We start from the raw sequence: 13,651 nt of genomic DNA, 5'->3' as shown, positions 1-13,651 counted from the left end.
AGGGAGGAGTTGCAGTGGACTACATGGCCACCCACTCCCCACCGGGGGCGGGGGACTTTGTCCCCCGTTGCCTGGGGGATCCCGGCCATGTCAGAGCCCGGCCAGCCAACCCGCTGGCCGGGGGGCATGGCCGGGGCTGTTTAAATGGAGGAGCGAGCCAGAGGACTTCCTCTTTGGCTCGCTTCCTCAATCACCCGCCCTCCCTCCCTATTTTGCAGGTTAGGCACTGGCCTTGCTATGGACTTCGGTTGGTCACCTTGGTTGTCCGAGGGACCTGGTAAGAATTTTTCCACTTGGCAAATTGGCACTGGCCACTTGGTTTTCGCCTACCTCGTAGCAATCGTCACTACTTTGTTAGGGTTGCGGTTAGGCATTGTTTGACCTTGTGTGGGGGAGGGGAGGTGTGGCCATCACCTGCCCCTCCATGCTTAAGGGTATTCCGTTAAAGGAATCCAAGGGTGTTGATCTAGTCTGAAGCCCGGCTGGGGGGCTAAGGCCTTGACATGACACCAGCGGGAACACCAGGGAGAGCTTGAATTGGTTCGCATTGACAGGGCTTACCCTTACTGGACTTCCTGCACAATGGGCAGGAGTCAGATATAGTCAGGTCCAATCAATGCCTAAGCCAATACCGCTCACATTCTGTAATTTCAATAAAGTTGTGGCCAAAATTTGCCCAATAACATAAACCTAAAATCCGTATCCTTGTGTGAGTTATTTCCAACGAGGGGGTGGCTGTGGGGTCTCAAGTCAGGGCTCTGCAGCTGACTTCAGTGGGACTCATTCATCATAAAGTATTGCATCTCAAACTTAGCTGAACTTTTCCCACTTCCACATTCACTCCCATCCTTCCTGCAGATGATGTGAAGATCTTCACAGGCAGACATGCGTATGCAACCTGCCGCTGTTTGTGTGCGACAGCCTGTGTACTGGGGCATCTGCCCAACTCTGACATTGCAGAAAGAACAATAAAGGGCATCTTTGGGATTCACACAGGGAAACATCAAGCGAACAGAACAAACCGCTTTTCCTGGGCTCCAGTGTGGGCTGAATGAGAATTGAGTCTTATCTCCAGAGATCACTGAGGCGCTATCTCATAGAAGTCAATTTGACTGTGTCAAACAACTCTCCACATTGTGAGCGAAAGCTACCAAAACTTCAAGATTATACCTACTTTGATGGGTTGTAGCTTGAATATGCTATGAGTGCCCCACATCCTAAAGAAAGAGAGGAAAAAATCTGGGTGGCTGCATCAAGCCAGGCACGTGGATTGTTGATCTTCTTGAGCTGTGTGAGAGAGAGGGAGATATCAGGGCTAAAAACATTATTAGTCTCAAAATTCCTGTGTATATTTCACTGATACAGGCCTTCCTGGCAAGCAGTGGAAAATTAGTGTGCTTTCTGAATTCAACAAATTCAGAACAGAACAATGCATTATACTGGCAAACAAGTGTTTCACAAACTGCCTGCTGGGCGCTAGTTGGAGGCGGAGGATCAGTGTGTAGGAAAGAGCACTTAACTCTTTCCATGTTTGGCGATAGTCCCTTACAAATGCTCACTAGAGTGCTTTTAACCTTCACTCGGGTGTCTTGCAGTCTTGGACCCTGCCAGATGGAGAAACAAAAAGCAGCCCAGGGGAGCATTTGTAGGGAAGAATTGGTGGGCATAGGGAGGATTAAGTACCTGCCCACTGGCTTCCTCTGCAAAAGCATCTCTGCATTCGCCCCAGCACTACAAGTCAAATACAGAACTGGGACACCCCATGCTTGCACAACGAAGTGTAGTTCTGCCCTGTCTGCCGAAAAATAAGAATTGACCCAGGGTTGCCTATATTCGGGAATTTTAGAAAAGGGCACTTTTACACAAGTTTCTGTTCTTCGTGGAATCCAGAGGGAGTTAACAAAGTATAATTGCCAGAATATGTGTGGATCCTAACTAGTATTAAATGGTAAACAAAGAAGCAGCATGGAGGGAAGTTCAGCCCGGACACTGAGATACAGCGCCGAGGGCCTTTTGGCGGTTCCCTCATTGCGAGAAGTGAGGTTACAGAGAACCAGACAGAGGGCCTTCTTAGTAGTGGCGCCCGCCCTGTGGAACGCCCTCCCTTCAGATGTCAAGGAAATAAGGAGCTATCTTCTCTTTAAAAGACATCTGAAGGCAGCCCTGTTTAGGGAAGTTTTTAATATTTAGTGCTGTATTGTTTTTAACACTTGATTGGAAGCCGCCCAGAGTGCCTGGGGAAACTCAGCCAGATGGGCGGGGTATAAATAAATAAATATATTATTATTATTATTAATTATTATTATTATTATTAAAAGTTCAAAGCCACCTCTAAAAGACCAAGTCATATTTTCTGTACATCATCTGGAACACCAAGGATCAATTGAATAAATACTTGCATTAGGAGTCATGAAGTACACTAATCCGTGAAAGGCTCCTGGGAGAGTCACTCCATAAAGAAGGAATAATGTTAGAATTAGGTAAGGAAATGTAGTTGTAACATATATTGCCTAAGAGGAAGAACAAAGCAGAGAAGAAAAAAGTGAGTGTCAGGAACAGGTGAAGGCAACACCATGAAATATATGAGCACTTAAGATAGATAATATTCTATTTTCTGTCTGGACTGTACCATTTCTGACTGTAGGCAGGTAATAAGATGATCAAACACATGCAAAAAAAAAACCCCTCCTGCATATGGATTCTAACCTAGCTTCCTCCCAAACGCATTAGTTTTCAATGGGCAGGTGCCTTTTAAAAAATATGATAGAACATTCGTTCATGTGAGCTGCCTTCTGTCTCACGTGGTGCAGTCCAAAGATGGCTTTACCACCTCAGTAAGGACCAGGTCAGTGAAATACAGATGTCTGGTAATAATCCCTGCTCACCTTTCCAGTCGATTCAATTCCTCGTACTGTACAAATGAACACAAGTAACCAGCAGGCTGCCAAACATAAAACCAGCCACCACTGAAGCGGACCACTGTTTGTAATATCCGTGCTTATGTTTAAAGTGTACCTATACCAGAAATAACTGGTAGGTGTGCTTTTGTTACATTCTTCAATAAGTTCTGAAATAACAAGCACAGAAGGCATTATCAAAACAGATGGAATCATAGAAGAGTTGGAAAGGAACCTGACGGTCAGGAGTATGCAGTTGTCCCATTCTGCACCAATTGAACGTGCAGATGGTATAAAGGTAAAGGGACCCCTGACCATTAGGTCCAGTTGTGGCCGACTCTGGGGTTGCGGCGCTCATCTCGCTTTATTGGCCAAGGGAGCCGGCATACAGCTTCCGGATCATGTGGCGAGCATGACTAAGCCGCTTCTGGCAAACCAGAGCAGCGCACGGAAACACTGTTTACCTTCCCGCTGGAGCGGTACCTATTTATCTACTTGCACTTTGACGTGCTTTTGAACTGCTAGGTTGGCAGGAGCAGGGACTGAGCAACGGGAGCTCACCCCGTCGCGGCGATTTGAACCGCCGACCTTCTGATCAGCAAGTCCTAGGCTCTGTGGTTTAACCCACAGCGCCACTACATTTTAAAAACTCCATTCCATGTTTTGTTTTGTTTTTAAGGAAAATGTAAACCTACCATAAACCCCTCTCCTCCGGAGTTCTAGACTGAGGTATTGTTTAGTTTGGGGAATAGCCTCCTCTTGATTGACAAACAGGGCTTCCCAAAAGAATGACATCAAGAGGAGATGCTTCACCTCAGCTCTTCCAGACCAAGCCTGGAACAAAACTCTCCAGCCCTACATATATTTGTGTTAGGGATGCGACCAGGCACAGCCCCAGGTGAATGGATATGTGCCTCATCCTCTCAAAGCTATTCCATGAAGGGGAAGGGGAAGGAATGGGACCTTTCTTTGGGCATCAGTTCTCTCTGCACAGGAAGCTCTTGCTTTGGCATAACTAGTAAACTTTAAGCCAGGAGTGGGGAACCTTTGGACCTCCAGCTGTCATTGAACCACAACTCCCATCAGCCCTAACAAGCATGGCCTATGGCCCAGGATCGTGGGTGCTGTAGTGCAATAAGAGCTGGAGGGCGCGAAGATCCACCACACCTGCTTTAAGCTATTGGCCCCATCTACACAGCACTTTAAACCATTATTAAACTAAGCTATGCCTTAAACATGAACTTACTGCTGCTTCTTTCAGATGGGCAGGGTATAAATAAAAATATTATTATTATTCTACCTCTGCTGCATTACCAAATGCTTCTCTCAGTTCATATCCCATTCCCTTTTGGTACAACTAATAATAATAATAATAATAATAATAATAATAATAATAATATCTTTATTGTCTGCTTTCTCTGTAATTCTGTCCTTTTGGAGCTGTAAGATTTAGGGTGTATGTTCACAGGATGCAACTGCAGACACATGTTCATGAGGACACAGCCTAACTAGGTGAGTCTTGCTCTGAAGAGCAGGGATGGGGAGGGGAGAGGTCAATTTAAAGTGCAGTGCATCTGGGTAGGAGCGGGAGCTAACCCCCCCTTCTCATCTGTGCTTTTTTATGCAAGAGGAGAAGAGAAGAATTGCATCCAAGCTTTGTACACATTACCATTTATTCTTGCTCTAGTGCGCTCCCAATGGTGGATTTTGAAACCAGAGACATACAACATTACGAAAGATGTAGAGCTAGCCTGGAGATTTTTGATAAATGTTGCTATTGTGTGTGTTTTCCATCAAAGCAGCTTCCACCCAAAAAGAATACTTAAGCCACATTTGATGTACAGTTCAGCTGAGGTGTGTAACAGCGTATGCACAGATGATAGCACCATGAACGGTAATTGGGAGGATTGCAAGCGGGAGGGGAAATGAAGCAAGTAATGCACATTGGGTACAAACATTCCCATCCCGTCTCTGGTGTGCACAAATGCAACCTGACACACAGACACAGCTGATAATGTGTGCATAGCCTACACAGAAAAATGGGCACCTGTAGGGCTTTGTGTCTAGACCTTGCTTATCCCAATCTGTGACTAGGGCCAAAACAGGCATGGCAGGAACACACCTGGGTCTGACAGTTGCAGAGTTGGACAAACAATTTAATGCAGTGATTGAAGGATACATAGAAAAGCAGATACTAATAACAGAAAGCAGAAAGAGACTTGGGAACTCACCTGGTTTGCTGGTATCTGTTGGGCAGGAACTCCAAGGTAATGGGTTTCGGAAAGAGTTTATAAAATACCACAAAATCCAGGCCAAAAGCATATTGTAATATAGAACCACTAGGAAGCACACTATCACAGAAGAGTAACCTGTGGAATATACAAGCACACTCAGATTTGGCATGAACAAAGAAAATTGCTGTTTAACATACATATTGCAAGAGTCTGATTCACACAATGGAAAGATCAAATCCAATTACTACCTGAACTCTGGCAGTCTGCAAAACAATATCGCTCTGTGAATTAAATGTTGGTGCTAACAAACTAAGCAGTGGGGCGGGGGGGAAGCAATTCCCATTTTGCCTCAGGTGGTGAAATCACACAGGTTGCCCCTGTTTATCTTCCACACAGATAGGCATGCAACTGCCTGAGTTTACTACTACTGGGATGCGGGTAGCGCTGTGGTCTAAACCACTGAGCCTCTTGGGCTTGCCGATCAGAAGGTCAGCGGTTCAAATCCCTAAGACAGGGTGAGCTCCCATTGTTCTGTCCCTGCTCCTGCCAACATAGCAGTTCAAAAGCACACCAGTGCAAGTAGATAAATAGTTATCACTGTGGCGGGAAGGTAAATGGTGTTTCTGTGTGCTCGGGTTTCTGTCACAGTGTTCCGTTGCGCCAGAAGCGGTTTAGTCCTGCTGGCCACATGACCCAGAAAGCTGTTTGAGGACAAACACTGGTTCCCTCAGCCTGAAAGCGAGATGAGCACTGCAACCCCATAGTCGCCTTTGACTGGAGTTAACTGTCCAGGGGTCCTTTATCTTTTACCCTACCGCTAATGGGTTTGCTATTACAGCCTCATGGAGCCCATGCATTTCCAGGAAGGAGCAATGATTAGAAGATTGTATAGTCACAAGTAAAGGCAGTTGCAGAAACCTACCCAGTCCTCCCAGGTAAGGTGAGATGTGCCACCAGACTTCAATGCTGCCTTTTTTCATGCGTTGCCCTACAGCTAATTCAAGAAAAAATATAGGGGTGCCTTCCAACAGAAACGCGATGATGTATGGAATCAGGAATGCTCCTAGAAACACAATTTCCAAGCACAGTTAGCTCATAACAGTGGCACAGAGTGGGTTGCTGGTGCCCAGTGCAGGCAAGCCCCTGACACTGGCGGAGAACATCTCCAGCCAAGTGGGGCCTTGCTGTGCCAGCTGCCTGCAGGGGCATGTCTGGCCAGGCCAGGCCACACTGGGGATGCCCCTTGTCCCCTCCCTGTGCTCCATGGGCCTGGACTGCTTTGCATCCTTCACCAGGGTGGGGAAGCCAATGCCTGGGGGGGGTGCCTGGTTGTGCCCCCTCAGAATTCTACCCCTTGGCCCCTACACACTATGCCACTGCTCATGCCCTCCTCCATCTCTAACTTTCTACTAGTATTATCGTCATACCAGCAGCATCTGTTAGGTACCTATGTTGTACATAAAATAATTATTAAGTAAAGCAAAAAAGCTGTAGCAGTTGATCGAGAGAGGGTTTTTTTTTTCATATGGTGATAAACTGGGGGTAAGAAAACCTGGGGGCGCTACCTTAACTGCTATGGCACCCAGTTGTGGCTCTTGAGAATTTTTCCATGAAGGGACAAGGGTTCTACAGCTAACGATCATTAACTTCCTCCATTGGGGAAGCTGTGATGTTGATATCAGATTCAACTCAGGACTGCCCCCGCCCCCATGCAAACAATATGAGGGGCAGGAAGGTGTTGTGGAGTGAGCTAATCATGTCCTCCTGCTTAGGTCTGTGCAAAAAGGCAATAATATACAACTAATTGTTAGAGGGGTTTTGTGTTTTTTTACTGTGGCATGCACTGAAAGTGCATCTAACTGGTGGGGATAAACCTGCATAAATTAGACCTGCAGTAAGAGATGTAGAGGGGACGCGGGTGGCACTGTGGGCTAAAGCCTCAGCGCCTAGGACTTGCCGATCGAAAGGTCGGCGGTTTGAATCCCCGCGGCGGGGTGCGCTCCCGCCGCTCGGTCCCAGCGCCTGCCAACCTAGCAGTTCGAAAGCACCCCCGGGTGCAAGTAGATAAATAGGGACCGCTTACTAGCGGGAAGGTAAACGGCGTTCCGTGTGCTGCGCTGGCTTGCCAGATGCAGCTTGTCACGCTGGCCATGTGACCCGGAAGTGTCTGCGGACAGCGCTGGCTCCCAGCCTCTGGAGTGAGATGAGCGCACAACCCTAGAGTCTGTCAAGACTGGCCTGTATGGGCAGGGGTACCTTTGTTGGGATACTGCCAGGGAGACAAAGTCCATCATAGCCCCCAAGCCAGGCTGCCGGACGATCCATCGATCTCCCGTAGACACGCAGTATCAGCATTTTAGCGACACAAAGCCTCAAGAATAGATTGCCACATTCTTAGGCTGGTGCACACTCTATCAGCAGAATTTACACAGCGAAAGATGCACAGCAGGAGAGCATATTTACAGTTTATTCAGCGTTGGTCAGAACAAAGAAACCATGACCGTCAAGCAACAAGAAGGAAACGAAAGCAACTGAAAACATAAACATCCTGTGAACAGGAAATACGCAGACTCTGTGACTCACAAAGCCTGCTCCCTTTTAAGGTGGAACGGAAATATCCTAACAACCTTTACCTTTTTAAGAGATGTAGAAGGTGAAAGTAATGAAAAAAATGCTGCTTCATTGATTGAGAGTTCCTTGCTGCTGTTTTTGCACTTACATTTTAGCTTGTTTTTTTCATTTTTTTAAAAAATTCTGGAATGTAGGGGGGGGGGAGAATCAACTTTGAGGGGAATCAGCTAGCATCAGCTCAGGTGTTCATAGCTCCCTTGGTCTACATTCTTGGGTCTAAATTATCTGCTTTCCTTGAGAAGAAGAAGAGATTAGCAAAAAGTTACAACCAGGAATGATCCTGCAAAGGAAATTGCTCTTGGACAAAGTAGCTTGTTTCTAATCTCTTCACTTTTCAACAAGGAATAATACACATTTTAAAATCATTTATCAGTGTTAAGAGTCAAAGCACAGAAACATTTAAAGAACTCTTATTGTCACAGTTGCCTAGAAGCAAGACTATTTGTTTTTCATGTTTCTTGCCAATAGAAAAAAAAACATTTTAAAAAATCCATGTCCATTTAGTCAGAGAAAGTAAATAACTCAGACACTAAATCCATGCAGTGAAACCAAATCAATCAGTAGCAATAGATAACAATTCCAATAAGACTTAAAGCTTGGGTTGTAAGTCATTCAGCGATACTATTAAGCTCTGCATGCAAATCTGAGTTGCAGTGAGGCATTGAATTTAACAGAAAAATTAGAGACATATCTTTCCCAATGTCTCTTGTGTTGTTGTTTTGCTCTGTGCAAATAGCCATCTGTCATTCAGGAGGAAGAGCAGGATGTAAATGGCATTATTTATTTTTTTATTTAGCAATGCATTTCTCCCTCCCTTTTACAGAACCTGTGATAGTCTCCTTCTTCTAGCTGTCATCTGCCACAGATGAGGCCATCAGGTGGAGAGTAGTGACATTTAAGTACCTTTACAGCTGCCCCTACAGAACCATTTTAGGCCACCTTTGTTCCCACCTCTGGCTTTTTTTTTGCCATCTCACATAGAGCCCCTTAATCTCCCATAATGGCTCACCACCCAGGCTATCACCTCACTGGGAGGCTAGCCTCGCTATTCCAAGAATTAAAAGCATTGATTAAATTTTAACAGTTGCTGGATCCAGAGATTACAGGGGTCTGGAACACAGCTTAACACCCCAAACACATATTAGAACATGAGGAGCTTATCGTAGTTTAAGTCTGAACAAGCATACAACTAATCTCCAATGAAAAGGTGGATTTTCTCTTACCTCCTCCATAGGTTTGGCACAAGTATGGAAAACGCCACACATTTCCAAGACCCACAACAAATCCAGCACAGCTTAAAAGGTACTGGAATTTGCTATCCCACTTGGGCCTTATGTACTCTTCATCGCTGCCTTCAGATTCATCAGTTTCCATCTTTACTTTATACTCTTCAACGCCACCTTCAGGTTCATCAGTTGCAGGCTTTAATTGGTACTCTTCAGCGCCGCCTTCAGGTTCATCAGTTGCCATCTTTACTTTAGACTCTTTAACGCCGCCTTCAGGTTCATCAGTTGCCTTCTTTACTTTATCCTCTTCAACGCCACCTTCAGGTTCATCAATTTCCTTCTTTACCTTAGACTCTTCAATGCCGCCTTCAGGTTCATCAGTTGCCTTCTTTACTTTATCCTCTTCAACGCCACCTTCAGGTTCATCAATTTCCTTCTTTACTTTATCCTCTTCAACGCCGCCTTCAGGTTCATCAGTTGCTTTCTTTACTTTATCCTCTTCAACGCCGCCTTCAGGTTCATCAGTTGCCGTCTTTACTTTATCCTCTTCAGCGCCGCCTTCAGGTTCATCAGTTGCCATCTTTACTTTAGACTCTTTAACGCCGCCTTCAGGTTCATCAGTTGCCTTCTTTACTTTATCCTCTTCAACGCCGCCTTCAGGTTCATCAGTTGCTTTCTTTACTTTATCCTCTTCAACGCTGCCTTCAGGTTCATCAGTTGCCTTCTTTACTTTATCCTCTTCAACGCTGCCTTCAGGTTCATCAGTTGCTTTCTTTACTTTATCGTCTTCAACGCCGCCTTCAGGTTCATCAGTTGCCTTCTTTACTTTATCCTCTTCAACGCTGCCTTCAGGTTCATCAGTTGCCTTCTTTACTTTATCCTCTTCAACGCCGCCTTCAGGTTCATCAGTTGCTTTCTTTACTTTATCCTCTTCAATGCCACCTTCAGGTTCATCAGTTGCCGTCTTTACTTTATCCTCTTCAACGCTGCCTTCAGGTTCATCAGTTTCCTTCTTTACCTTAGACTCTTCAATGCTGCCTTCAGGTTCATCAGTTGCCTTCTTTACTTTATCCTCTTCAACGCCGCCTTCAGGTTCATCAGCTGCCTTCTTTACCTTAGACTCTTCAACGCCGCCTTCAGGTTCATCAATTTCCTTCTTTACTTTATCCTCTTCAATGCCGCCTTCAGGTTCATCAGTTGCCGTCTTTACTTTATCCTCTTCAAAGCCGCCTTCAAGTTCATCAGTTGCCTTCTTTACTTTATCCTCTTCAACGCCGCCTTCAGGTACATCTGTTGCCTTCTTTACTTTATCCTCTTCAACGCCGCCTTCAGGTTCATCAGTTGCTTTCTTTACTTTATCCTCTTCAACGCCGCCTTCAGGTTCATCAGTTGCCTTCTTTACTTTATCCTCTTCAACGCCGCCTTCAGGTTCATCAGTTGCTTTCTTTACTTTATCCTCTTCAACGCCGCCTTCAGGTTCATCAGTTGCCATCTTTGCTTTATGTTCTTCAACGCCGCCTTCAGGTTCATGAGTTTCCTTCTTTACTTTATACTCTTCAACGCCACCTTCAGGTTCATCAGTTGCCATCTTTACTTTAAACTCTTCAACACTGCCTTTGAGTTTATCAGTTGCCATCTTTACAACCTCTTTTTTTCCCTTTCATCACATATTTCTCCAATATTAGCAGTAGCCAGGCAACTGAACCACCTCACTCACCAAGTAAGTAGCGGGGGGAGGGGGAGCAGCAGCAGAGGTATTCTGAACAATGGATAGAAGTTCCATCTGCGACATCACACCAAAGAATCCAGATAAAACAACCTAGCAACCTACAGCCACACAAATTACAGAGTTGAGATGAGGCACTGAAGTTAACAGAAAAATTCTTACCTCTTGGAAGCAGTGAAGATATAATTTAACCCTTTCCGTCTAAACTCTAAATTGTATTACCTTTCCCAAAGTTTCCCCTAGCATAAGAAAAAGACCACACGTTTGGTAAGTTAAAAAATTGTTTACTTTCACACTCTTCAAAGGTCAGGTTCATGTGTTTCATAAAAGGTTCGCCAGGCAGTAATATTCACCTTAGTTACAAAGCAGCGAAAGCTCCTAAATTATTGGTATAAGAACTCAAGAATGGATGCTGAGGGCCATGCAGTTGAGTTGGAGCAACCAACTCAAACCTCTTCACATGCTGAGCTTCTCAAGTAAACTGGAGAACAAAGGCTTGATTACTAGTTCCTGCCAAGGTGAGGGGAAGTAGATAGTTAAGCCTGTCAGGACAACATACTCTATGGTACTAACCCCTTCATGCATTAATTAGACTTAAGCATGTTGGTTATATGAGGTTGATTATCCCACAAACCCCTTCTCAAGAAAATATAACAATTGCATGCACAATAAATGAACCTCCGGGAATAACATCAAAGGTTCTAAAAACTGTTTCTTGGTCAGAATGTCAGCTATCATTTCTTTGGTTTGACAATACCCCAATTCAAGTCCATCTTGTACCACATCATACACATAGTGGTATTTCACCCCACTATGAGCTTGCAGTTTCTCCAGATCTGGGAGAGTTGTTTACAGCTATTAACCAAATGAAAAACAACAAAGCCAGCGGACCTGATGGGATACCTGCTAAAGTCTTCAAAGTGGGTGGAATTGACTTTACACAACAACTTCATAAGCTCATCGGAAAAATCTGGGAGAAAGAGGAGATCCCATTATACTTTAGGGATACCAAAATTATCAGTCTCTTTTAAAAAGGTGAGAGAACAGATTGTGGAAACTATCAAAGGCATCTCTCTATTAGCTGTGGCTGGAAAATGCAGAGAGCAAAACCAGCCCCTGTGTATGGTATTTATTGACCTGACTAAGGCCTTTGACACTGTAAACTGTAATACCCTGTGGACTGTCCTTCTGAAAATTGGCTGCCCAGATAAATTTGTGAACATTTGGCTCCTCTATGATATGACAGCAACAATCGCCGGTAACAAGGGCTCTCAAAGTGAACCATTCACAGTGGGATCAGGTGTTAAACAGGGATGTGTTATTGTCCCAACTCTATTCATTATTTTCATTGTCATGATCCTACACTTCATTGAAAGGAAACTCCACACCGGAGTAGAAATCATATATCAAACAGATGGAAAGCTCTTTAATCTGAGCAGGCTGAAAGCAAGGAGTAAGGTTATTACAACTTCCATCATAGAGCTTCAGTATGCTGATGACAACTTAGCGTGTGCACGCTCAGAGGATGACCTCCAAACCGTCCTAAATATCTTCGCAGAAGCTTATGAAAAGCTTGGCCTATCACTCAACATCCCAAAAACCAAAGTGCTGCACCAACAAGCAAAAAACAACCCCTCTGTAGCGCCACAAATCCAACTCAATGGTGTAACATTGGAAAATGTTGATCACTTCTCCTACCTGGGCAGTTATCTTTCCACAAGGGCTGACATTGATGCCGAAATCCAGCATCGCCTGAGCTCTGCGAGTGCAGCTTTCTCCCGACTGAAGTGCAGAGTCTTTGAGGACAGGGACATTCACAGGGAAACCAAAGCGCTTGTTTACAAAGCTATTGTACTACCAACCTTACTGTATGCTTGTAAAACATGGACCACCTATAAACGCCATCTCCAACTCCTCGAAAGATTCCATCAACAGTGTCTCCGAAAACATGTACGCATTACCTAGGAAGACAGGCGAACTAATGCCAGTGTACTGGAAGAAGCAAAGATCACCAGTGTCGAAGCAATGATTCTACAACATCAACTCTATTCTGAACTTAAAAATGGAAAGTGTAATGGTGGTGGTCAACAAAAGAGGTTTAAAGACTCTCTCAAGGCAAATGTAGTAAAAAAACTGACAACTGGGAAACACTGGCCTGTGAGCACTCCAATTGGAGAACAACCATCACCAAACGTGTCATGGGCTTTGAAAACGCTCGAACTCAGGACAAAAGCAGGAAACATGCTAAGGGAAAGGCACACTTGGCAAATCCACACCGTGATCAGCTCCCACCCAGAAACCTGTGTCCCCACTGTGGAAGGACGTATGGATCCAGAATTGACCTCCCCAGTCACTTACGGACTCACTGTTAAAACCGTGTTTATGGAGAACAATCTTACACAGCTACGACTGATCGCCAAAGAAGAAGAAAAAAGAAGCCTTAACAGAGATTGTGATCAATCATTTAATTTCAATTAGTAAGCAATTTAGAGCAGCTAATTCATTTTCCCTGAGGGGAAAACAAATTTTCTTCATCTGCCCCAACAAGATATTCAGCAAATAGTCCGTGTGGGTAAGGTTGCAACTGTGGATTGGGCAATCAAAGGCATGCTGAGCATGAAGAGAAACCCATAAAATAACTTGGGGTGTGTTTCTTTGAACATGTGTACTTACATATTTGGGATCTCAGACAATGTATGGTTATTCTCTCACTTTCACCACAAAGTAAAAAAAGAAGATAACCAACATGATAAGAAAACCCTGTCAGGTGGCTGCCTTGGGTTTGGCTTGCCCCCTCAATATGCAAAGGAGTCTTCTGCCACAAGCAAAGTGCAGTAATGCTAATGAGTCACATTTAAGTAATACCTGTGTTCAAAATTACTGTTTGGAATCAATAGCACCTAGTATTTATAAAGAACTTGTCAGAGCAGCAAAGCA

General features: G+C 44.6%; 1 protein-coding gene across 5 annotated transcripts in view; it reads right to left on the bottom strand.

Moving 5' to 3' along the window:
• LOC128417950 (sodium-dependent neutral amino acid transporter B(0)AT3-like) overlaps window positions 1–11,040 on the bottom strand; it is a 41,275-nt gene extending 30,235 nt beyond the window's left edge. The window contains exons 1-7 of one of the 5 annotated variants that reach the window (XM_053397210.1): window positions 10,151–11,038; window positions 8,986–10,102; window positions 6,054–6,194; window positions 5,129–5,266; window positions 2,886–3,067; window positions 2,400–2,510; window positions 1,175–1,287 (exon numbers count right to left, since the gene is read on the bottom strand). In XM_053397210.1, the coding sequence (XP_053253185.1) occupies window positions 1,175–1,287; window positions 2,400–2,510; window positions 2,886–3,067; window positions 5,129–5,266; window positions 6,054–6,194; window positions 8,986–10,102; window positions 10,151–10,624 (2,276 nt within the window). In that variant the 5' untranslated portion in view covers window positions 10,625–11,038. Of the gene's footprint in view, window positions 1–1,174; window positions 1,288–2,399; window positions 2,511–2,885; window positions 3,068–5,128; window positions 5,267–6,053; window positions 6,195–8,985 lie in introns of all 5 variants that reach the window. The other 4 variants (XM_053397214.1, XM_053397209.1, XM_053397213.1 and 1 more) reach the window with 4 other exon arrangements.
• Window positions 11,041–13,651: the final 2,611 nt, after the last annotated feature.

Source organism: Podarcis raffonei, chromosome 7 (genome assembly GCF_027172205.1).
Source record: "Podarcis raffonei isolate rPodRaf1 chromosome 7, rPodRaf1.pri, whole genome shotgun sequence".
NCBI lineage: Eukaryota > Metazoa > Chordata > Lepidosauria > Squamata > Lacertidae > Podarcis > Podarcis raffonei.
Note: the sequence above shows the minus strand (reverse complement) of the source record. Positions and strands in the feature narration are given on the sequence as shown.